This window comes from Staurois parvus, unplaced genomic scaffold, assembly GCF_062004578.1.
Source record: "Staurois parvus isolate SC_StPar_1 unplaced genomic scaffold, SC_StPar_1.0 ptg001507l, whole genome shotgun sequence".
Classification (NCBI taxonomy): Eukaryota; Metazoa; Chordata; class Amphibia; order Anura; family Ranidae; genus Staurois; species Staurois parvus.
In genome coordinates this window covers 234,508-261,640 of record NW_028319303.1, presented here as the reverse complement: position 1 = coordinate 261,640, position 27,133 = coordinate 234,508, and the positions used below count along the sequence as shown (strand labels likewise).

Sequence of the window (27,133 nt, the reverse complement as noted above, 5' to 3'; positions counted from 1 at the left end):
TGCAGCCGCAACAGCAGAGCCAAGGAACCATGACAAGAAGGAGAGGGGGGGGGGGAGGGGTTCGTGAATGCAATCAGGCAGCTGTACAGCTTTCACAAGAAAGTCGACAGTCAGCATGTGAGATATACACACACACTCATGTAAAACTCCGCACGGCAGTAAATAAAAGGGTGAAAAGGATATGTCGTCTTTTCTTACACAGCTAATCAGGTTTCTGGTACTTACAGGAAATGTGCTTACAGGAGGAAAGTACAGGGATAACCTTATTAATGTGTCGTTGTTCCATTGATACACATATAGACTGAAACAGGAGTTGAAAATACCTCAGAAAGTTCCCAATTTCTGAGTCTGAACAAGATGTACCTTCTGAATACTGTGACATGTTTTATTTAACCTTTCAAATTATGACATTTGAAAGATTATCAACCCCTATGCTAAGATAAGGGGCAACAAGGCCCTGGAAATATTTGATTTGTTTCAGTGGTGGCTGCTGGAGTGTGAATTCAAACTTAGCTTAAGCCAACCATAGATGATGAGATTTTATTTCCTGCAACCACTGGTTTCAAGACAAAAAATCACTTGATTCCTCTATCAACACAGTGTTGATGGGCGAATCCCTCCCGTGGAGGTATTGTAGCTATCTCTGCCGGGAGAACACAGTGAATATTGCTAGCGGCTATAGCCTGAAAAATCTGACATCCTGGTTGTACAAAAATTGAACTGGTTACAACCAGCCTGCCCATAGATGGTTCAAATCTTGACCGCTCCCTGCTGAACTATGGCCGGCTGTAGGCAAGATTGAAGAATCACCATATCAACAATCCCTAGTTAACAGTTAGTTATTGCATATTGCTTTGAATACAATAAAACAGCCACAGACACCACAATACTGACCTGCTGAAGGAGTCAACATATTCACAACCTCTATCCGGTCAAAGTAAATCATAACACCCCCACTAAAACGAAGAAAGCATAAATGTACAGATGTTAGGAAGCATGTCCTATCAACATTTCATACAGATAAAATAAATACTGCAGAGTCTAACATGAGACATTTGCAAACCTCCTAAATAAGTATCAGAATAGTATCTTTCAGATGAATGGGGGGACCATCAAGGACCCACTTGTGTCCAGTCACCTGAAAGTGCACTATATAACCCATCCGTTATTATTGGAGACCTTTGTCCTATACGATAAAGAAATAGGTTTAAAGTGTTAGTTTGTTTTCTTTAGAAAGTACCCACAGCCTGAGTGGAAAAGCCTATTCCCTACCTGCTTAATGCACAGTGGAACCCTTGCTCTCTGTGGGGGAGCAGTGGTCTATCTATAGAGATCTAACATCCCACCTGTTGAGCCAGAATTAGATTGTTTCAAACAGCTGCATGCATGAACTTTGCTTATTGCAAAGCTCCAGCCCTGATTCATTGGTGGGTTTGTCAGACCGCTGCTTTTACACAGAGATCAAGGATCCTGCCATGAAGCTGCTGGCAGGGGCAGGTTTTTCTACTGAAGCTGTGGCTGGTTAAACTTGAGTTCTGGTGCTAGAATTATTGCTGTCACTCTGAATTTCCCAGCGATATGCGGTGCAATCAGTTTACATATGCATGCCAGATCTACATGCTCCTTTGCATTTGCACGTGAGCACAGGGAGGGGGGGGGGATGGTGCTTAAAATTATTTATTCGATTTGCATTTTTTTTTTCAGTTCAACTTTAATACTATCACAAGGGGTGAACAACACTTTGGGCATTGACAGCATTGACAAGTACTCATTATGGAGAGTTCAGGGGGTCTATTAAGAACCCCGATTCCTCCTTTGCCCTCCAAAGTAGCTGATGAAACAGATTTGCCGTTACAGCCAGGGAAGCACAGCTCTGAACCTGGAAGTGACAAAATCCTAACTGCTTCTGGCCCGAATTTTTCATGGGAGATTGGGGAAGGGATGTTCTTCCATCTCCTCTGTGGGCAGCCGACCCAACTGCTAACAGTGGTCCTGGACTCTCCAGCGGAAGAAAGCCTGGAAACTGTGGAGGACAGCGGTGGGGGGGCCATCCAAGCCCAGGAAAAGTGGTTGGGCAGCGCGGAACACTTTTACATGAAAGCCGATCACTGGTGGTAAAAAAAACCCCAAAACACAGTATCAGGATCACGGCTGCAGTGGTGATCCTGGTATAACCACCTCCTGTACGCTAGATGAGAAGCTTTAAAAATGATTATTAACTTTAAGACCCTGAATATCTTTTGCTTTGCTGCACTTGGAATGTAATTCCATTTAAGCAAAGAAAAAAATACTGTTCAAATGCAATTTTTGACATTATAATCAAACACACAACTCCAAAAATATAGGATTTATGTTAACAAAGACTCCGCGTCAGGCCCTACTGGGAAGTCCTATAGAGGGGGTGCCGAAACATGCATAACGGTTGATAACCTTTATCTTTACAGCAGCTAGAATCTCAATTGCGAGATCCTGGTAGTCTCCTGTGATCCCGTTTTATCTTTTGAAGGCCAAGTTAACATACATCATGACAAATGAACGCCTGTCAGCGTTAATCCTAAATGACAAACTGGCCCTCTGCGAAAACCTGGGACCGATGGATCAGAAACCTAATGGACATCCCATGACTCGGATAGCCTACTTATATTTTTTTAGATGAGGGTGCACCTCTTTTCCCTTTCTCCTCTTTCATTCTTAGTTTTTCTTTTCTTTTTATTCCAGTCTTCCCCTTTCTTAAGGGGTGATCTCTAAATTATCCGCTGTATGAGGCACACTGACTATAATTGGTCCCATGGTGAGCAACAGGTGATATTGTAGGGGTGCCCACAAGGAGGACTTGTTGCACACCATCTGAGCAATGCGGAGTGTACCTTGGCTATGGAAGCCTTGTCATAGGCACAGCAGAGAAGTAACTTGTTTGTTGGTTTTCTCTCCTCACATACCCAACTTGGTATGTCAAGCATGTTAAAGATACACCCCGGCATACAAGACCTTCTATAACACTTAGAAATATTATTGTATTTTTCTTTGTCCTTTACACCGATATGTGCCTGGATGTGTATGAAGTTGTAACTGTTTTTTCTCCATCTCATATGTTTACGGGATGATTTTTGCACGTTCTTGGAAAATAAAAAAAAAATCCCTGGACCGGATGGCATACACCCACGGGTCCTTAAAAGAATTGAGGTCTGTCATTTCAAAGCCATTGTTTCCAATTTGTAGGGACTCTTTAATGACTGGCATAGTACCACTGGATTGGTGTAAGGCCAATGTGATGCCAATATTTAAAAAGGGGTCAAAGTCTTTACCAAGTAATTATAGATCTGTTAGTGTAACGTCTATAGTTGGGAAGATACTGGAGAGTGTAATAAAAGACAACATAGATGAGTTCTTGCTGGAAAAAATATATTTTAAGCAACAGACAGCATGAATTCATGAAAGACAGAAGTTGTCAAACAAATCTGATTTCTTTTTTATGAGGACGTGAGCAAAACCTTGGACAGAGGGGTGGCGGTGGACGTGGTATACTTGGATTTTGCAAAAGCGTTTGACACAGTTCTCCACAAACGGATGTGTAAGGTAAAGTCTACAGGATTGGAAAAATCCATATCTAAATGGATAGAAAACTGGCTAAAAGATCGTATTCAGAGAGTAGTGGTTAATGATTCATACTCTGAATGGTCTAGGGTTGTCAGTGGTGTACCCCAGGGTTCAGTGTTGGGACCCTTACTTTTTAATACATTTATAAACAATATAGGGTCTGGGATTAAAAATACCATTTCAGTCTTTGCAGATGACACCAAACTGTGCAGTGGAATAACGTCCTTACAAGATGTTTCCAACTTACAAGCCAACCTCAATGCTCTGTTTAATTGGGCAACTATGTGGCAAATGAGGTTTAATGTTGATAAATGTAAGGTTAAGCACTTGGGGGCTAAGAATATGCATCCATCATACATACTAGGAGAGAATACAACTGGGGGAATCAATGATGGAGAATGTTTTGGGGGTTCTGGTAGATTCACAAGCTTAATAATGGCATACAATGGCAAGCTGCGGTTTCTAAAGCGAGCAAAATCCTCTCTTGTATTAAAAGATCTATAGACTCCAGAGAGAGAGATATATCATATTACCCCTGTATAAATCATTAGTAATACCTCATCTGGAATATGCAGTTCAGTTTTGGGCACCACATCACAAAAAGAACATTGGGGAACTGGAGAAAGTACAGAGAAGGGCAACCAAACTGACATGAGGCATGGAGGAGCTCAGCTATGAGGAAAGATTAGAGGAACTGAATTTATTCTCTCTTGAGAAAAGGAGATTAAGGGGGGATATGATCAACATGTATAAATACATCAGTGATTCATATAGTGAGCTCGGTGTAGAGTTATTCACCCTGAGGTCATCACAGAGGACAAGGGGCACTCTTTACGTCTGGAGGAAAAGAAATGTAATCTCCAAACACAGAAAGGTTTCTTCACAGTGAGAGCTGTGAAAATGTGTAATAGACTCCCTCAAGTGTTGTTGTAAAAAGACAGCAAGATATCCCAAAAGAGTACAATGAAACACTATCTATACAAGATGGCAGAGCAAATTTTTAATACTATTAAATCTATTTTAACATTTTTAGTAATTGATAAGATTGTAAGGACTGAGGACAGTATAAGGCAAGTGGTTTTACTTGTATCAGAGCTGCTTTTCTCCTTATATAAATCAACAGAAAGGCAAAATCACATTGGTACCACTTAGAAAGAAGCCAAATACACTGGTAAATTAACTATAAATGATGTCAGAAGCTTCTTAAATGCAAATCAAATGTAGTTTGATTGCACACTACATTTGCCCAGTGACACAAGCGCAAAGCCTGTCGAAACTGGTCCTAATACTGAAATCAACTCTGGTGTCAGGAACATAACCTACTTTCAACAAGAACTTACAATTTGGACATTTTCAATGGGCACCATTTAACTACATGTTCAGAATAAAAAAAAGGGTTGCTTTAATGCCCAAGTGTGATTATGTTTCACCCATTTGGAAATGTGTCCTCTTCACATAAAAACTTTTGCTTTCCAGTGTCTCTTAATAGTTAATGCATCACAAGGTGTGGGCATTGTCACATCACCAGTGTGCACTTATCCAAACATCAGCCATATAATGTGAATAGCTCAGTCTTCCTCTGCCATATGGCAAATAGACATACCTGGTACCACAGGGTACATTTTTCACTTCATCAGTTTGTAATGTTGTCTGGAAAACAAACAATGTAATTTATTTTTAGGTAAACTCAGAAAAGTGAATAAAACATCAATATTTTTCCAGGATCAGACAAACATACATATGAAAGGCATTCATCTATTAATACAGAAAGGAGTGGTGCCAAGCATGAAATCACCATCTTCTTTAACCACTTGCCACCCGCTCACAGTAGTTGTACTACAAGCAGCACTAGTAGTAGCGGCAACTGCAGGCCGGGCCCTGTACTGGTATGTTGCAACCTTGGGCTCCCCTTTTGATCCATGCTGTGATTGGACACAGCATGAGTTTGGCAGTTGATTTGAGCCAGGTAACAGTGATCTGCCTGTTTATTCTCCTGCTAAGGAAGAAAAAACAGACACATAGTAAAGTAAAAGCAGCACATATTACACAAATTACACTTACTAGGCATACAGTCAATCCCTTGATTGTTCCCCGATGTTAACCCCTTCTCAGCCAGTGTACAGTATTAACACTATCGATGTCAGTGTCAGTTAATTGACCCTCTCAGACAGTGTCTCTTAGCGCAGTGTTTCTTAACCTTTTTTCAGCCAAGGCACACTTAAACTGGTAGTAAACTTTTTTTCTTAAAATACACAACATGGGCTCCGGTGGTTTAAGCCATAATGTGCTAGTATGCACCACATACTAGCACATTATGGCATACTTACCTTAAAACAAAATTTCCTCCTTCCCAATTCATGGGCTGTGGCCCCTTGAATTGCCAAGCCATGATGACAACACGATTTAAGAAGAAATTAAGTTTGCAATTTTTTTATTTTTTTTATTATCAGATGCGTTTTATAAAAGAAGGTAGTAAATGTTTTGTTTGTTTTTTAACCATTTGCCCTCCAGAGGATTTACCCCCCTTCCTGACCAGGCCATTTTTGTGTTACGGCGCTGCATTACTTTGACTGACGATTGCACGGTGATGCAAGCCGCACCCAGATGAAATTTACATCCTTTTTTCCAACAAATTGAGCTTTGTTTCGGTGGTATTTGATCGCCTGTGCGTTTTTTATTTTTTGCGCAAAAAGCAAAAAAAGACCGACAATTTTGAGAAAAAAAAATATTTTGGACTTTGTGCTATTAAACATGTCCAGTAAAAAAATTTTAAAAAATCAAATTTCATCAAAAATTTAAGCCAAAATGTATTCTACTACATCTTTGCTAAAAAAAAATAAATTCCAATACGTGTAAATGAATTGGTTTATGTGAACGTTATAGCGTTTACAAGTGGCGGTATAGATACTGTGATTTTTTTTTTCCTACTAGTAATGGCGGTGATCAGCGACTTTGATCGGGACTGCGGCGGTCATTCTAACTTGGTGCCACTGACATCCCCAGTGACACCAATACAGTGATCAGTGCTAAAAACCAGCGCCGACAGTGTACTAATGACACTGGGCAGGAAGAGGTTAATATGAGGGGCGAACAAAGGGTTAACTGTGTTGTGTAGGGAGTGTTTTACTATGGCGGGGGGGGTGGGGGTGCTTCACTGTAAGCACACTGATCGGGATGCTGACGGAGGAAGACTGTCTGCAAACAAAACAGTCTTCCTTCCCCGTCTGTGATTTGTCAGTAATCGCTGGGCGCCGGTGCGTAATCACCGGCCAGGACCCGGTGATTGACATCAACACTCATAAATGGCGGTGCGTGCCCCCTCTTTGGAAATGAAAATTCCGTGTATATATACGTGATTCTGCGCACCCGTGCCGCCGTGTAGTAGTATATCTGCTATACGGCGGCAGGAAAGCGGTTTATTTGGTTTTTTTGTGGAGATCACAAAAAAATAAAACCCAGTGGTGATCCAGTACTACCAAAAGAAAGTTCTATTTGTGTGAAGCAAAAAAAATGTCATGAAGGGGGTAAAACCTTCTAGAGCTCCAGTGGTTAATCAATATTCACATGTGGTCACACCTCTTCCATTCCACAGCTTCTCTATCTTTTGTATACAGAGGCACTGATACAAACAAAGCATACATTTAATTTCCTGATTTACCAGCAAAGGGTTACAATCACCTTACTAGTATCAAATAGGATAAAGGTTAACTGAGAAGTCTAAGTAAATCTAAAGATCAATCATTAGCCAGAACCGTATTATGATTGACTGTTACATCTGCATATTGTTGGTGTCCTCTTTATATGTGTGGTTTCTCTATGTGTGCTCAAGTTTCTTATGACAAATCTACATATTTCTGGTAAGAACCTTTGATTTAATTTTTTTTTTAGGAGGCCAGGATTGATGTAAACTGTTACATATACACTGTGAATCAGATAAGCGACATTTGAAGAAAATGAATTAAACCACTATACTCAACCACTATACTGTACTCTTTTAAAAATGGTAATCATATGCAGGCAAACATATTTCGGAAGAAAAATGAAAGTTCAGACATTAACTAATAAAAAGATTATTAATGTTGCGCTATGTCTGAAAAAGTTCAATAAACTTAAGTACAGTTGTACCTCGGTTTACGAATGAAAAACCATTGAAAATAATGCCTCGGTTTACTAATGTTTTACTAATTTTTTTTCTCAATATGAAGTGTATGTCAGTGCTGATTTTTAAATGCAATTCCCAGCATTTTCTTTTTTCTTCACTATAGCTCACAAGATTAGCTGTCACTTTCCCCAGAGTTAAAGGAAACGTTGTTTCTTTTAAGAAACTAAAAGGAAACTGTTTCTTTTAACTTGGGGAAATAAACTAAAAGAAAAAAAAAAAAACTTTTAGCTGGGGGGAAAGTGAAAGCTGAATTTCTGAGCTATAGTCAAGAAAAAAAACAAACCAACACAATAATACATAAAAAAAACCGGCATGGGGTCCCCCCTCCCATCTATACCAAGCCCTTCGGGTCTGGTATGGATTTTGAGGGGAACTCTCATGCCAAACTTTAAAAAAAAAAAAAAATGGCATGGGGGTCCCCCCCAAAATCCATACCAGACCCTCATCCGAGCATGCAGCCCGGCAGGCCAGGAGAGGGGGGGGGAGCAAGCGCCCCCCCCCTCCTGAACCATACCAGGCCACATGCCCTTAACATGGGGGGGTGCTTTGGGGCAGGGGGGCTCCCCGCCCAAAGCACCTTGTCGCCATGCTGATGGGAACAAGGGCCTCTTCACCACAATCCTGGCTGGTGGTTGTGGGGGTCTGCAGGCAGGGGGCTTATCAGAATCTGAAAGCTAAGCCCCAAATCCCGGCCCCCCCATGTGAATGAGTATGGGGTACATGGTACCCCTACATATTCACAAAAAACAAAAAAGGTGTAGTGTGAAAAAAGACAGGACACGGTCTCTGACAAGTAGATCCAACGTCAATAATGATGGCTGCCGCCCCGAAACGAAAAAAAAAAGAAGAAAAGGTTCTGTTCCTGACGATGGCTGCCTGCCCTCTGCCTTTGAGCTGGCTTGACAGTTCTTAAACATGTAAGGGGTGGGGCCACCCAGGGGCATCACGCATGTGACCCGTTACATGGGGCGGGGTCACTCGGGTGATGTCCCCAGGTGGCCCGGCCCCTTACATATTTAAGAACAGTCAAGCCAGCTCAAAGGCAGGGGGCTGGCAGCCATTGTCTGGAACAGAACCTTTTTTTTTTTTCGGGGCTGCGGCGGACATCATGGTTGACGTTGGATCTACTTGTCTACTTGTCATCAGCATGGGGACAAGGTGCTTTGGAGGGGAGGGGGGAGCCCCCCCTGCTCCAAAGCACCCCCCTCCATGTTGAGGGCATGTGGTCTGGAGGGCTGCATGCTCGGATAAGCGTCTGGTATGGATTTTGGGGGGGACCCCCACTCCATTTTTTTTTAAATTTTGGCGCGGGAGTTCCCCTCAAAATCCATACCAGACGCTTATCCGAGCATGCAGACCCAAAGAGCTTGGTATAGATGGGAGGGGGGACCCACGCCAGTTTTTAAATAATTTTTTTGATGGACGGAAATTCTTTTACATTAAGCGGTCAGTGGGGAACCCCGCTGACAGCTTAAACATTAACACATGGTTGTCACTACTAAAATACCGCATGACTTGATAAAATAACTCATGTGGTATTTTAGTAGCGTTTACTTTTTTCTGCCCTCCGGAACGGATTAATTGGTTTTCAGTGCATTCCTAGGGGGAACGGCGTTTCGGTTTACAAATTTTTTGCTATACGAAAAGTCCTGCAAGACAAATTAAATTTGTAAACCGAGGTTATACTGTACACGTAATAAATGTGAAAATAGCCATAAACATAATAACTGAACAAATTAGTGTATATAGGCAGTGACATACATAGTCCATGTAGAAGGCATAAAAGTCCACATGAATATTAAACTTCGCAATAAATTTGTGAAACAGATTCTCATTCTTTAAATGTGATGCTGATCAAGTTCTTTTTCATCCAATTAGTCACCCATGTGTGCAGACCACCCCCATATGAATAAATGGAGGCTTACCAGATGAAAAGACCCCTTAACAATAGGGGATAATTTTCAGCTTTCTGTAGATAAATTATCATCCTAACTTCCATAACCTGTCAGGACCCAAGATCTCTCAAATCATGTCAGGACCCAAAATCCACATACATCAGTAGGTCATCCCTGTTGCGGTATCAGGATAGTGTCATGGAAAATAAAGCATGCCTCTCATAGTGCAAGATGATCAATGTACCTTTATTTGCGCAAATAAAATCCTACTTACAAGTTTACAAGAAATAAAAGCATTAAAAAAAGTTTCCAAAATGGACGACAGCGCGGTGACATCAGAGGGAGGCTCCACTGACGCGTTTTGTCATCAAAAGACGTCTTCCGGAAGTTTATTGAACTTTTTCCTACTTAGCGCAACTTTAATAATCTTTTTACTTTTTATAAGAGAGGATGTCCTCTTAAGTGTTTGAGGCTTTGTATATTGGAAAAATGGGGAATTAGCGCAGTTGAATTTGTTTGTGTTATTATTGATCAGACATCTCTGTCTTTGCTCTCCAGCCCTTTGCAAACAAAACTGCCTGCTGCTCAAGCCAAATATTTGAAATTTTGACTCATCAGTCCAGAGAACTTGTTGCAATTATTCTACACCCCAGTTCCTATGTTTTCATGCATAGTTGAGTTACTTAGCCTTGTTTCCATGTCCTAATGATGAAGGATACAGGAAGTTACTTCTCCATTATGTCATACTATCAGGGTGGCGTATGGTTGATCCCAAATTTATTCTGCAGTGGGACAACGACCCCAAATATGCAGTCAACGATCTTCAGTGTAAAAAAGAACAAGGCATTCTAGAAGCGATGGCTTGGGCCCCCACAGAGCCCTTATCTCAACATCATGGTGTCTGTCTGGGATTACATGAACAGACAGAAGGATCTGAGGTCTACATCCACAGATCAATGGTTAGTTCTCCGAGATGTTTTGAACAACCTACCTACCGAGTTCCTTCAAAACAGTGTGCAAGTGTACCTAGAAGAACTGATGCTGTTTTAAAAGCAAAAGGTGGTATGGCTACGAAGGAGAGAGGACGTGCAGCCTGAGAGCTCCTGCTTGCTCTGAGCTAAATGAAGATTCACAGGGCATGGACAAATCTCGCACTACACACTGAGGTGCAGGGGAGGCAGCAGGTATGTTCTACCCCATTCGACCCCCACAGACTTGCTCTGGAGCCCTTGATTCTTATTTTGCTGGGTCCCTGAGATCGTGCCACGAGGAATCCAAGATGGCGCCGGACCGCCCGACACTCACGGCCTCTCCTCCTGCCGTTACCTATGATCAAGGGGATACCACAGGCTCGGGCCAGGTATGCAGCGACAGCCCCACTACCTCTCATGCTTCCACATTGCCCTTGACCGCGGGTTCGGTCCTGGACGACATTGTTGGAGACTGGGATATCAGAGAGCACATTAGGGCCCTCCCTACTAAAGCTGACATGATTCAGTTAATTGCCACTGTTAAATCCTCGTTCAAGGAGGCCATAGACACAGTGCAGGCAGATATCACTGCTATAGGCCACAGGGTGGAAGCTGTAGAAACTGCTCATGAAACTTTAGCTCATTCAGTTACAAAACTCGGGGAGGCCTCACGCACGCATGAACATATGCTTGACTCTTTATTGATACAGCTAGAAGACTATGAAAACCGGGAAAGACGCCAAAATATAAAGATCTATGGTTTGCCTGAGGAAACTCGTGTGCAAGATTTGGTGCCCACACTTCAAAGGATTTTCAGTCTGATTGTGGGAGACTCTGCTGCCACATCGGTTGAAATTGACCGGCAGCATCATGCCCTACTTCCGCTGCCACAAGACGTTAATAAGCCCAGAGACATACTATGTCGCTTACATAAATATTGTGTTAAAGAAGCAATCATGTCGGCTATACACGCAAGGAACATGTAGATTTTGATGGGGCCCACCTGCTACTCTTCCCTGACTTGTCCAGATGCACCCTTATGATGCGGAGAGCCCTAGGCCAGGTCTTGGCCTTGCTACGACAAGAGCGTGTGCTCTACCGCTGGGGTTTCCCCTTCTGTCTTACTGCCCGCAGGATTGGTAAGACTGCTGTTTTGCGCACCAAAGACAACCTTTCTACATTCCTGAAAACTCTGGAGCTACCTCAAGTGGACTTCCAAGACAGGCGATACTCCAGTGATGTGCAAATTCCTATGGGCCCAGACAGCTGGCAACCGGCTCCTCAACGCACCCATTGACATCAACGTCAGAGGCAGGAGACTTCCCCCAACTTCTGTGGACAGTCTACTTGAAGCGTTCAAGTTTTCTGGTTTGTTTCATGGTTGTTTACAACTAGTTAATTGTGCAACTTAAATGTCTTTCTGCATGTTGTAGTGCTCTTCCTCTGTGCCCTACTGGCTACATACTTTCCTTGGCTGGTGGTATGGGGGCGCAGAGAGAGATAGATTTTGGTTACACCTTACGGGCTTCTCCGTTACAGTCCCTCTTCTTAGTTTACTGTTCAGCACGGCCCCGGGTTGGTGTCTGTTTCTCCCTCATGGCTAGTCACTACCCCCAAGTAGGATTGTCTCCAAATTAGAGAGATATTACTGTGAATTACAGTTCTTTAGGGGGATCTGGGTGGCCCTGTCCGGACCTGTTTTTCCCCTTTTTTTCTCGATATGTGGCACGTGGCCCTATTTGTGAGTTCATTGCCCTTTCTTTCTACCCCTCTCTGTTTTCCATTTCTTTCTGTACTCAGGTTTTGATTGTGTCTCGGGATCCGTGGATTTGGAGTTGTTTGGTTTTTCCACTGTTCCCTGGACTGGGCCTCCTGGAATGGAGATCTTGGTCACCCCTTAAGACTGTCTGATTGGCGTCTTCATTGACAGTAGTTTCCTATGATGACAGTGGTCTATGCTCCAGTTCTAAGCGGGGGAAGCTTTAGCAGGAATTATGCCGCACAGGCCCGACTGTGTTGCTGTTCCAGGAGACCCATTTCACGGGGGCTTCCGCACCCAGGCTCCGCCAATCCGTATTTAAATCAGTGGTTCTCCTGCCCGTCCCCGCTCCCTAAAACATGTGGAGTGTTGATTGCAGTCCATAAGTCTTGTCCTTTTGTCCCTGTTGACCAGCTGGTAGACCCGGAAGGTAGATTTTTGTTCCTTAAGGGTACTACTATTGGTGAGGTTTACACGTTTGCTAATTTGTATGCTCCCAACACGCGTACCATTGACTTTTTTCTAAAACGTTGAAGAAGCTACTTTCAAGGAGGGCCTCCTTGTGTTGGGTGGGGATTTTAACTTCCCCCAGACACTGATCTAGACTGTTCATCTGGGAAGTCGACCTTTTTATTTAAGGTTCTTAAACATTTTCGTAAGTGCTTGCAGGATCTTCACCTAGTGGATAGCTGGAGGGTGGACCCATCCCCTTCTGACAAGGGCTATACCTATTTCTCCCACGTTCATAACTCTTTTTCACAGATTGACCTAATTTATCTCAATCAATACCATTTAGGCAGCATTGGCACCACGGAAATTGGCTCTGTAACCATTTCTGACCACGTTCCAGTTTCGCTGACTGACTCTACACTCCCCCCACAAATCTGCTTGGACTTGGCGATAAAATTAAACTTTGCTAGATGACGCTACTACCCGTGCCGCCATTGAATCCTCAATTGCTACTTACTTCCAACTCAATTCCAATGATGAGGTTTCCCTGGGGGCGTGGTGGGAGGGCCACAAAGCAGTAATTAGAGGTGAGCGGATTGCTCACGGTTCCCGACATAAAAAAGCCAAGAGCTTAGAAATTGAGACTCTGGTCCAAAATATTCGCTTACTTGAACAGACTCATAAAAGTAGACTCAGCCCTTCAGATTTGTCTGCATTGACGGATCTTAGGGCCAAACTGTTGAACTGCCTTGAGAGACAGGTTAAAAATAAGATGAGGTATTATAAATTTTATGAGCATGGGAATAAGTGTGTCCATCACTTGGCTCGCTAACTAAAAAAACGGCAGGCCTTATCTCATGTGCATAAGCTGATAGTTCGCGACAAACCTGTGGTTGACTCCACCCGTATTGCAGATGCTTTCCGGGAATATTATAGCTCCTTGTATAATATTAAATGGACTCCGGACCAAACTATTCCACATAGGACCTTTATTCATCAATATCTTAGTGAGGTGAAGTTCCTCCGCCTGGCGACAGACGTGATCGAGGCTAGAGCGCTCGGTTACTTCTCTTGAGGTAGCCTCAGTTATCTCAGACCTTCCTAATGGTAAGAGCCCGGGACCTGATGGCTTTTCTAACGCTTATTATAAACACGTGTCAACCTTCTAGCTGGTCCAATGAGTGCCCTCACAGCCTCCTCCCCTTTATCTAGAGAAGCCTTGCTAGCTCATATTGTTGTTATTGCTAAACCAGGGAAGGACCCCTTGTACTGTCAAAACTACCATCTCATTTTGTTGCTGAACTCTGATGTTAAGATTTTCTCTAAGCTTATAGCGACCAGACTGAGGGAACTCCTTCCGGGTATCATCCATCCTGATCAGACAGTGTTTATTTTGGGCCGAGAAGCCAGAGATAATATGATTTGAGCCCTGAATGTCCTTCATTGGACCCGTTTTGGCCCACATTCTTCCTCCTTTCTGGCGCGGTCTAAGGATTGCCGAGAAAGCATTTGATAAGGTGAATTGGCAATTCATGGAAGAGTCCTTGCTGGCGTTGGGGGAGAAGATGATGGGTTGGATTATGGCTCTGTATGTTGAACCTGCGGCTAGAGTTAAGGTTAATGGGACATTCTATGAACCACTACATATTCGTAATGTTACTAGACAGGGTTGCCCTCTGTCCCTTCTCCTGTTCGCCTTGGATTTAGAACCACTTCTGCAGAAAATCCGGGGCAATGATGAAATCAAGGGGGTGTCTATTGACTCTGGGGCATATAAACTTTCGGCATATGCTGACGATATTTTGTTCTACATTACTAATCCCTTCATGACTCTACCAGTGCTGCTGTCTGAATTTCATAGGTATGGCTCCCTTTTGAATTTTAGAATAAACTATGGGAAGTCAGAGATTCTGCCGGTTACGATCCCCACGGACCTCGCACACTCATTAAAGGCCAACTTTCAATCTGGCTGGCGGCCCCAAACGTTGACTTATCTGGGTACCCAAGCTCTCCCCAGACCCTAAATTGTTATATTCAGAAAATTACAGGGTGTTCTTAAGGGGGGGGGGGGGGTAGGGTGGAGAGGACCCTTGATGTTTGGCATGACACAGCTCTCACATGGTTGGGCCGAATTAACGCTCTTAAAATGATCATGCCTAAAATTTTATATTTATTATCGACGATCCCGATCCATCTCCCACCGATATTTTTTAGCGGTTAGCGTCGGTTGTTTACGACTTATTTGGCAGGGGAGGAGGCCTCGATTGGCGTTTTTGCTTCTCCGCAGGCGTAAGGAGTATGGGGGATAGGGAGTTCCAGATGTTACCCTTTAAAGCTATGGCCCTGGTTCGTATTCTAAACTGGACGCATCACGCTACGGATAAGGTATGGGTCCCTTTAGAAAAGAGTATAGCCAGTAGAAATTTGGCTGGAGCCCCTTGGGTCCCACATGCGCATCGAGGGCTATCCAGTTGGACTTTAACATCTGGGGAGGAGAAGGGATTGTTAGATGTCAGACCTTAGCCCCATCCGGGCGTCTTCTACCCCTGGATGGTCTACACAGGTCCTTTGGCTCGTTCCTTATGGATTTTTGGCATTATCATCAGATTCATGATTTCTTTCAGAGGTTGCTCCCCAGAGTGCGAGCCTGGAACTCCCTGACTTCCTTTGAGACTTCATGTGTAGAGTTGGGGGATTCCAGACACTTGTTATCCCTGATGTACAGAGGTTTATTGTCCACTTTTTCTCAAATGACTTCTAACTATATTCGGGAATGGGAAGCTGACTTGGGTTTTACCCTGGAGCCCCCGCAGTTGATGAAAATTATTCAGATGACTCATGCCTCATCCATTAGCTCCAATACGCAAGAGTTGTGCTATAGGTTTTTTGTTTTGTTTTTTTAATCGGTGGTATAGGACATCTTCTCGAATAGCTAGAATTTTCCCTGGTGCTAATAATAGATGTTGGCCGGGATGCCCTCAGGGAGTCACCTTTTTACATCTTTGGTGGCAATGCCCCAAGATTCAAAAGTTTTGGAGGGATATTTCCCCCTGGATGCAGAGAACGACCCTTCAGCCTATTGATTTCACCCCTTTACACTGTGTTTCATGGCACCTCTTCCTCAATCAAAATGTATAAATGTAGTGTTACCCCGCATCTTTTGAATGCTACTAAGAGCCCAATACCACGCCTATGGAAGCAGAGTAGATGCCCTACTGAGGCAGAGTGAAAGTGAGTTTGATAGGGTTTATCAGGCGGAACACTGGAACCATACTGTCAAAAACTTCCTTGAGAAATTTCATAGCATTTGGGATGGGTGGCTGTACTATTCTATGGAATTGGAGGACCCAGTTACCTCTCCTTCAAATATGTGCTCTATATGATTTTTGATCCTTTCCTTGGGTCCCTTGTCTGGGCCTCCAGACCTCCCTCCCAGCTGGTCCCCTATACTTGCTCAGACCCAGAATCTCTATAGACGGCTAGCCGTGTGGTTGGTCTCTCAAGGGTTCTTCTCCCCCAAGTTGCTCCCCTCCTGTCCTGCCCTGAGCATTGAGCCCTCAATCCTGTGTTACTATTACTATTCTACTGGCCCTGTATGGCCTTTACTTTTCTTTTTTCCTTTTGCTTCTCCCTCTTATTTTTCTTTTCTCTTGTTGTTTGTTATATGTCCCGTCTTATAGCACATTAGTGCTGAGTTCCTGCAAATGCCCTTTGTGCTATATATGTTATTTATACAATCTATGTTTGAAGCTTAAAGTTTATGAGGGCATGTTTGACCTTTCGCCCTGAGATTGGCTAGCCTCGTGCGGAGACGTAGCTCCTGCGTGGCAGTCAGATCTCTAGGCGATACGTTTTGTGCCGCTTCTCACTGCCCAGATGGCAGGTGGGGGGTATGTGGCATGTTATGTTAAGTACCATGTGCTGGACTTATGCATGTACTACATTATTGTACACTGGGACTACTGTTGGACCCTTTTCTAATACTGCTATTTGCCTTCTATGTTTCAGAACATCTTATCCTTACTGCTTCTTTACCTTCTGTTTTAAAAATCTTTAATAAAAACAGATTATACAAAAAAAAAAATGGCAAAAAGGTGGTCACACCAAATATAGATTTAATTTGGATTACTCATCTGTTCATTTACTCTCCATTTTGCTAATTGATAAAAAATAAACTTCTGCACAGCAATAAACACACACACACACACAATATAAAAAGTCTATACACCCTTTAAAATGTTAGGTTTCTGTGATGTAAAAAAATGAGACAAAGATAAGTAATTTCAGAACTTTCTCCATCTTTAATGTGCCCTATAAACTGCAAATTCAATTGAAAAACATACTGAAATCTTTTAGGCTGGTGGGACGTAAACATAAAAAACTAAAATGCGGTTGCATAAGTGTGCACACCCTCTTATAACTTGGAATGTAGCTCTGTTCAGAATTAAGCAATCACATTCAAAATCATGGTAAATAGGTGTCACCACACCTGCCATCATTTAAAGTGCCTCTGATTAACCCCAAGTAAAGTTCATCTGTTCTAGTAGGTCTTGTCGGACATTTTCTTAGTCGCATCCTACAGCAAAAGACATGGTCTCAGAGAGCTACCAAAGCATCAGAGGGATCTCATTGTTAAAAGGTATCAGTCAAGGGAAGGGTACAATAGAATTTCCAAGGCATTAGTTATACCATGGAACACAGTGAAGACAGTAATCATCAAGTGGAGAAAATATGGTGTAACAGTGACATTACCAAGAACTAGACATCCCTCTAAAATTGATGAAAAGACGAGAAGAAAACTGGTCTGGGAGGCTGCCAAGAGGCCTACAGCAACACTAAAGGAGCTGCAGAAATATGTGTCAAGTACTGGCTGTGTGGTACATGTGGCAACAATTTCCCATATTCGTCATATGTCTGGGCTATGGGGTAGAGTGGCAAGATGGGTGCCTTTTCTTACAAAGAAAAACATCCAAGCCCAGCTAAATTTTGCAAACACACATCTGAAGTCTCCCAAAAGCATGTGAGACAATGTGTTATGGTCTGATGAAACCCAGGTTGAACTTTTTGGCCATAATTCCAAAAGATGTTTGGTGCAAAAACAACACTGCACATCACCAAAAGAACACCATACCCACAGTGAAGCATGGTGGTGGCAGTCATCATGTTTTGGGGTTGTTTTTCTTCAGCTGGAACTGGGGCCTTAGTCAAGGTAGACGGAATTATGAACAGTTCCAAATACCAGTCAATATTGGCACAAAATCTTCAGGTTCTGCTAGAAAGCTGAACATTAAGAGGAACGTTATCTTTCAGCATGACAACAACCCAAAGCATACATCCAAATCAACAAAGGAATGGCTTCACCAGAAGAAGATTAAAGTTTTGGAATGGCCCAGCCAGAGCCCAGACCTGAATCCGATCGAAAATCTATGGGGTCATCTGAAGAGGTCTGTGCCCAAGGGTTTCCCCTCACAATCTGACTGATTTGGAGTGTTTTTGCAAGGAAGAGTGGGCAAATATTGCCAAGATGTGTCATGCTGATAGACTCATACCCAAAAAGACTGTTTGCTGGAGTAAAATCAAAAGGTGCTTCAACAAAATATTAGTTGAAAGGTGTGCACACTTAAGCAGCAATATTATTTTAGTTTATTATTTTTACTTCCCTTTGCCTAAAAGATTTCAGTTTGTTGTTCAACTGAGTTGTACAGTTTATAGGTTAAAGGTGGAAAAAGTTATGAAATGATTTATATTTGTCTCATTTGTTTACATCACAGAAACCTGACATTTTAACAGGGGTGTGTAGACTTTTTATATCCACGGTATATTGATACACTGTTGTGCTCAAAAGTTTGCATACAATTAGAGAATTGGCAATTTACAGTACCATTTTTAAAGAAAACATGAGTGACCAGGCAAAAAAACCCCCAAAAAACTAGCAAACAAGTTAAATGCCCCCTGTTCAAACGTCTGCATCCCCTTAGTTCTTAATACTGTGTATTGCCCCCTTCAGCATCAATGGCAGCGTGCAGTCTTTTCTAATAGTTGTGTATGAGGCCCAAAATTCTTACAGGTGGTATAGCGGTCAATTCAACTTGGCAAAATGCCTCCAGGTCATGCAAAGTCTTTGGTCATCTTGCATGAACCGCACATTTAAGCTCTCCCCAGAGTGGCACAATGCTATTAAGGTCAGGAGACTGTGATGGCCACTCCAGAACCCACACCTTTTTCTGCTATAACCACTGGAAGGTCAACTTGGCCTTGTGCTTAGGGTCATTGTCATGCTGGAAAGTCCAAGAGCCTCCCATGTGCAGCTTTTGTGTAGAAGAACGCAAATTGTCTGCAATTATTTTCTGATAATATGCTGCATTTATCTTGCCATCAGTTTTCACAAGACTCCCTATGCCTTTAGAGCTCCCACACCCCCAAAACATCAGTGAGCCACCACCATGCTTTACAGTGGGGATGGTATTCTTGTCGCTATAGGCCTTTTTGACCCCTCTTCAAACATGGTGCTTATGGTTATGACCATAAAGCTCTAATTTGGTCTCGTCACTCCAGATTACAGTGTACCAGAAGCTGTGACGAGTGTCAAGGTATTGTTGGTCATATTGTAACCGGGCTTTTTTGTGGAATTGGTACAGTAAAGGCTTCTTTCTAGCAAATTGGACAAGCGGCTCATTTTTGCTCAAGTATCGTCATATTGTGCTCCTTGAAACAACTACACAGCATTTTTCCAGAGCAGTCTGTATTTCTCCCGAGGTTGCTTGTGGGTTTTTCTTTGTATCCCAAACTATGCTTCTGGCAGTTGTAGCTGCAATCTATCTTGATTTACCTGGTCTTGGCATCAAGAAATCCCTGAATGTTTCACTTTTTATTACCTGATTGAACAGTACTGACTGGCAAATTCATGGCTTTGGATATCTTTTTATATCCTTTTCCATATTTATAAAGTTCTAATACCTTTTACGCACGTTTTTGACAGTTCTTTTCTGCTCCCCATGGCTCAGTATCTAGCCTGCTCAGTGCATCCACGTGAGAGCTACCAAACTCACTATTTATACACAGACATTAATTGCAATTTAAAAAGCCACAGGTGTGGTAAATTAACCTTTAATTGCCATTTTAAGCTGTGTGTGTCAGGACCATTAGGGTGATTTCTTTTATTATGATGATTAAAAAAGGAGCTAAACAGGTATATGATAATAAAAGGCTTCATATGATCACTATTCTTAAATAAAAAAAGACAGTTTTTGGCATAACCAGTCATATTTTCCAAATCAATGCCAAAATGTCACAATTTCTGCCAGGGTATGTAAACTTTTGAACACTACTGTATATTCTATTTACACAAAAATACACAGTATACACACAGATGAAAAGTTTGCTCTACAAGAATAGCATACAATTAGTAATGGGACTTACCTGAACTGAACGAAAATTAGTGATGAAAGGGAGCATTATATGGTATCCTGGTCCACTTGGATTACTTAATAAAGCGCCCCCTCTGACAAAAAACATGCAAAAGTACATTTATGTTATATAGAGATAACACAACCAAAACAAATCAGTGTAGTGGCAAATGTCAAAAACTAACTTCTGCCCTCTGGGAGATCAATATACATTACAGGGATTTTAACAAATTATGTGGAAGATTCCTACCTCTTTTTTCTCTGAAGCAATAGCTCTTTGAGTTATATAAATAAATCTGAATGGGAATTACTTTTTCATTATTAATCGGCTAATGCACCGGTAGTGTTCTAATGAGAAAAGTTGCAGCGTCTATACAAGTGATTAACCCTTTGGGAGTCTCTTGCCAAAAATTAAACTTTTGTTTTAGAGAATGCCTAAAGTCTGACTTGTATCTTTGTGCAGACTACTAGGAAAATTAGTAAGCCAATCACACAAACAGGAAATTACTTTTCTGGGGAAGTTCTATACACCAACTGTGTACAGTAGACCTCCAAGTTGCCATATTGCAGTGAATTTTAGAGAACATTACAACAGTGCAGATAGAAAAGGAAAAGGGCAATTTTAATAGCATTAAGTTTCAATATGACTTGTGTAGCAATTGTAAATGCTACATTTTATTTGCTATTATTTTGTGCCACTAAAGTGGAGTTGCCCTTTATGATTATATAATATGGAATCTGTAATATCTTGTTAGAAAATTGACTATAGGACAGTAACGTTAGTTATGCTCCAACACAGAAGCAATGAGTATGGAATGCAGAAATAAACAAATACCCCCATAATACAATGGCTATAGGAAAACATTCTAGAGCAGCCTTTCTCAACCTTTTTTACCCAACAGAAATCCTTGAAAAAATTTTCAAGTCTTGGGGGAAGCCTTTCTAAAAGCAACTTCTTGGGGGTCAGAGGGAAGAATGCCCCTTACATTGATGGTCAGTGGGAAGAAAGCCCATTTAATTGGTGGTCATTTGGTGGTTAGTGGGAATATTGCCACTCTTACAGTGGTGATCAGAATGCCACCCTTACAGGTAACTAAAAACATCACTGGTGTCATGCTGCTGGCTTTGGTAAGTGGCGTTAGCCCTGGAACTATGCAGAAACCATCAAATAGGAGGTCACCTGGCCACAGCTCAATGAACCCTAGCAATCTCAGGATGAATTCTAGAATTCCAAAGAACCTTGATTGAGACTGGCTGTCCTAGAGTATATTAGGCATTTTCTGACAAATTCCCACTGTTGGCATGGCAGTGACAGTCTATAACCTCATTATAGTACAGAGGGTTGTGCTGGGAGAAAAAAAAAACAAAACATACCTTTTAAAGGTTCGATCATTTTTTAATAGAACAGTTTTCTACTGTTTATGATCAACATATCTGATCTGTACAAATTAACGTTTGTAATTACCTGTAATACACAGCCAGATGACCTTCTTCTACTTTATGAATAGATGAATGTAAAATCAAGGCAATTAGGACAGTGACCACTCCAACTACCGCTCCCAGCTGTGCCATGATCATTCTGAGGAGGAAACGAGCAATATTTTGTATCAAAGTATTACAGCTTTATATTTTCTAATCAATAGTCATGATGAGCAAATAAAACATGATGAAGTTCAACCTCCAAAACCCCCATATCACACCAGAGAAAGCTGTGCAATTCCAGCAGCAGTAAAAGCTGCTTCAAAATTTGCTCAATGGGTGGCCCTGTTCTGTATGACAAAAGTTGATTGTTCAACTATTGAAGGAGCATACTGGAAATATTTTAGCCAGATAGCACCTGCATCCAATCAGATGTAGCTGCTGTTTGGGTATACTGACAGCCACCACCTGTGCTGTTTAGCAAGGATGGAGAAATTTGTCACATTTCTTTAGTTGAGCCCACAGACTAATCAAAAGAAATCTAATAGTGTATGGTCAGCTTAAGAGCACAGCTACCCCAACTAGTACTGCATAAACTATTGTCCTTTGCAGTGAACTAGTGAGAAAGCACAAGGCATGCATCTTATGAGTAACGTTAAGGCCTGTTCCAGAAAAACTGGTTAATAACTAACTTGGCAAGTATGGACGTTTATCACGGGTCTCATGTCACAGGATGATGCAACCCTAACTTCGAGAAACAAACAAGTTTTAGGGCATTACTTACTAAGGCATTTCTAGTAAGCAAGACAAACAAAAAAAACTATTTTCATTTGTAGCAAATTTGTAGTGCTGCTTAATAAATCACCTTTAAACAACACTTTTTTTTTTTTTACGCATGATAAAGAGTGAAGCATAACAGTGTATCTACTGTTACTGCTTCAAAACATATTACCATTCTGTTCAAAAGAACAGAAGTTTATAATAACAAGATTCATACAGAATAAATAACCTACACAGTAGCTTCATTACCCTAAATCATATATGTATAAAAAAAAAAAAAGACAGAAATAGAACAAATATTTAGGTTTAAAATTACTTTCATTAAAGAAGTAATAAACACAAATAAAAAAGGCATTCTCCCTGCAAAGTAAAAGCATAATGTGTTAGTATGCATTGCATACTAGCACACTATGAAAGGCTGACCTTGAAACGAAACCCTCCAGCGGCTTGCTGTCACCGCTGCAGAGGCTTCCATATTCACCTGGTCTTCCTACCAGGTTCGTGGGCACTTGAATGGCCGAGCTGCAATGATGTCACGGAGCTCCGAAGGAAGGGCACGGGTATGCCGTTCCTTCAGAGCGCATGCGCCAGCAATGTCCCCAGCTCTCCACCAAGCGAACATCCCATAAATGGTGCACGTTTAGGAGATATTCAATTAACCTTCAGGTAAGCTTTATTATACGCTTACCAGTATGTAAAAATCACAGAGGGGAGTTCAATACCACTTTGAATAAATTGTCAGTAAGGACAGTAAATAAAACAAAATGTAAAAAAGGAATTACATAATACAGTTATTGGTATTTGGCAAACATTTTGCTAAAACCAGAAATATGTGAAAAATACGAAATACATACAGTATATTAAAACTTATACAGGAAATGTTTATCTTAACAAAGAATCTGTAAATAAGTCCATCTGGTCCTGAGATTTACACTGCACCACACAATCTGGCAGGAGAGAAGACCTGATTTTCATCTGCTACAGTAAAGCAACACTTACAGACTTTGTCCCTCCCCCAGCCTATAACAGCAAGGAAAGCATATCAGCAAACTGATGATCGTGTCACTTTGCTTTCTCATTTTTTGCAGCAGAACGGATTGGTTCTCTTTGCAGCTTCTCCCTCTCCAAGTTTGAGCTCTGCTATATAAGAATTGCAAGAGATCAGAGTATATGATCAAAATGCAAAATCATGATTGATCTGGAAATTTGTAAGCATAGTCTGTGAGGAATCCTACAAAACATATTCACTATGCCCTGTAACTATGCAATGTCACAAAATCACAGAGCCTGATGTCTGCACTACAGAGATGGCAAAAAAAGCAGAAGGAGGCGGAGCCAGAACAGGAATCACTTCTTGCAGGCAGCAAGGTACCATGGAATATGTAGTCTAAAACTTGAAAGTAAACAGCAGAGAAGAAACTGGAAAATCAGTCAGGAAAACCTGGGAGATGTTGAAAGGGATCACAGCAGACAGGCAAAACTCACAAAATTAAATATTTTCATTACCAATTGTTTGCATTGCTATTGCAATGCTGATGTTATAAAATGAAAGTGTATGCTGTGCCCATAGAACACTATTAAAAGGTCAAATTCTGGTAACTTATGCTGCTTGTTTTTAAAAAGATACATTAAAATGATGTATTAAAACTGAACTCCAGGAATTTTCAAAATTTCTCTTACAGTGGGGCTTCCTCTGCACTGCAAGGGTTAAATGCTTGTTTCTACTTTGGGTACCATTAAAAAGCAGTTTTACCAAACATATCCTTCGCTTCTCTGGCAGCTAGCGCTCTCTGCCTGCCTGTGCTCTGAGATATGGGTGGGACTGCAGCATTGATTCAATGCTGCAACTGTCCTCTTCTGCTCTTCTACACCGAGGACTGATAGAAAAAAAAAAAAAACACTGATCGCTCAGTTCTCGCCAGTTACTGTTCTGTGCTCTGCCACTCCAGTGATCACTGAGGCGCCAGGCCATGCAAGGGGTGGGAGCGGCTGACTCAGGCTTTACTGTCGGGATGCCTGCAGAGCCTGGATCAGTTCTGTGATGTCAGCCAAAAGCAGGTTTTAGCCCACTTATGGCTGAATCTGGGTCATAGGAGAGCATAACTAAGTGCACTACTGTTAACCACAGAAGTATGGCCAAAAGAGCTTTGACCACACTTCTCCTTTAATTTGTGTGTTTTATACCTGCCTGGAATTCAGCTTTAGACCCAGTTCACACATATGAGAATTGGATGCATTTTGAACCACATCCAATTCACATGACATGTGAACCAAAAGCCTTTTCTATGAAGCCAGACGACATGTGCGGGCCGGTCACAGTGCGATTTGTAAAAGAACCCTGTGCCATTTTCAGTCCGATGCAGGTGCGACTTCCAATAACATGCACTTTAACAATTTGCACTGGATTCATGCCTGAGCCACTGAACAAAATCACACTGGTGTCTTGAAGGAAAAAAAAAAAAAAAAAAAAAAAAAATCACACTACAAACCGGACCTGCACACATGTAACTCAGGCTGATATACCATTTCAAAAACTGAGAGCATTTTATTTACATTTCTTTTGTTTTCACTGCCAGATAGTAATAAAACATTTCTATGCCTACAGGTAAAAGCTGTCTCTAGCTAGTGTGACATGAGCCTTATCCATTACCTTCCTATATTTCTGGCAGACTCAAGTGATAATATCTACACAGTCAGAGCTCTGGACTCGTTTCCACTTGCTTTCGTTTCTGAGAGTCTCATTCCTTCTCCTCAATAAGGAATGTTTCCCTTCTGATGCTGCATTTGCCATTAACCTCCCTAGCGGTCTGATTATGTCCATATTTCTGTGCTCAAAGCGGTACATTTTTTTGCATGGAAATATGTATTTTTTTTTATTGTAGGTCTGTAATTTTTAGGAATAACTCACTGAAATCTGTCCGAACAAGAGTCTAGTAAACATCCCGGGTATGTTAAAATTTGAAACACAAAATAATAAATTATTTAATAAATCATAAAAAAAAATAAAAAATTTAATTCAATAATATAATCAAACCAAAAACACTGAAATTTTAAATATAGTGCCAAGTTCGCACATCACTGAGCAAAGTCACAAAATCATTTTCAGTGTCTGATGACGAATTTCCCCACAAATCATTATCACTCAATTCTGCAAGTAGTTCTAATTTACTATTGCTGTTCTCTAGCTGATCTAAAACCGCTTTTGACTTAAAGGGATGCTTTTTGGACGCCATGGACATTTCTCAGTTTCCAGGCAGAAAGAAAAAAATGCAGGCAGGGCACAGGACAAAGCACTAGGGACAAAATGAATGTGAAATGGTTTGATACAGTAATGTTATACTATGTGATTTTAGTGAATTTAGTGAATGTCACTTTTTGTCATTTTCAAATTTCCCGCCGCTTGCAGGGGATGGAACCCAGATGACAGATGCAGGCATCCGCTGGAGGACATTGCCGGGTACACTGCAGGAGGGACATCGTGGGAGCGCAGGACAAGGTAAGTGAAGAACAGATCCCGGAGCAGCGCCGCATGGTAAGCCAGAGTGGAGCTCGGTGTTACCATTTGTGGTATTAAAACTTTACCCCGAGCTACACTCGGGAATACCGCCAGGGAGGTTAAATAAAAATATTACTATCAACTGGAGAGAGCAAGGCCCATTATAACAGCTATGGCAAGTATGCAGATGTGCAAAGTTCATGCAAACATATACCCTAACCTGAAGTTCCTAAGATACACAAGAAAACGTATGCAATTTAAATCTCAGGCTCTACTGAAAATTCTTCATTCGGACAGAGGCTTTTAAGACACTGAACACAGTTGGCAAGTCTAACACAGTTCTAAAGAAGTTCGATTGGCTGTCTATGTCTGCACAGTTGTTATGTACTTCCTAGTACAGGCAGTCTTATTCATGCCTATTGGGTTGCAGCAGCTGCACGGACACCGTCGCTGGTTCTAATCTGACATCTGTGCGAGTGCGTGTCCCCAAACACACACAGTCCGTGTTCGGGGCCATGCACATGCACAGCTGTCAAAGCGGGACCAGTGGCTGTGTCAGTGCTACCGTGGCGTCCCAAGATAAAAAGAGAAAAAAAAAAAGACCATCAACCTTAGCATGTATATGTCTATGTTTCACATGTCCAGAAATGTAATATCTCTGATCCAAAAATATAAAATGTAGTCATGTCCATTTTCCATCAGACTTCACCAGCAAAATGGATTGGTTTTAATAACTGCTAGCTTTCAGTCTTTCACCCTTTCACCAAGCCATGGAGCTATATAAAGGAACTGTGCAACATGATGAGTTTTTCAGCTGTGCTACAGACAGCTGTATGAGGAAGCCCAGCCTCTTCCATGCAAAGTTTATGCCTAAGCAAACTACTCATAAAAAGCTGCCAAAATCCATAAGCTAGGCAAACAAAACACAACTAGAGCCGATCAAAGAGAAAAAAAAAACTCTCCAGAGATATGAAACTATGGGATAACAAACTCACAGCAAAAACTTTTATTAATTAAAAACTTTTAATCGCTTAATAACCAGTATACTGTATCATTTGTGATCCTTCCTCCTTGTAAACAGCCACAACACATCCTGCTGCTGCGAACAGAAGAGATCCCAACTGTCTCTTCATTTAGAGGAAACGACCTTCCATCTAGACGTCTAAAAATAATTTCTAGAAAACTGTTATTCAACACT

The 27,133-nt window shown here is 41.7% G+C and overlaps 1 protein-coding gene across 1 annotated transcript in view; it reads right to left on the bottom strand.

The window, feature by feature from the left end:
- The window catches only part of LOC149435445 (erlin-1), a 54,800-nt gene that overhangs the window by 17,561 nt on the left and 10,106 nt on the right, over positions 1-27,133 (bottom strand). Inside the window, exons 2-5 of the mRNA XM_089662643.1 lie at positions 21,706-21,819; positions 20,254-20,335; positions 5,201-5,247; positions 895-956 (exon numbers count right to left, since the gene is read on the bottom strand). Coding sequence (XP_089518769.1) covers positions 895-956; positions 5,201-5,247; positions 20,254-20,335; positions 21,706-21,818 — 304 coding nt within the window. The 5' untranslated portion in view covers position 21,819. The remainder of the gene's footprint in view (positions 1-894; positions 957-5,200; positions 5,248-20,253; positions 20,336-21,705; positions 21,820-27,133) is intronic.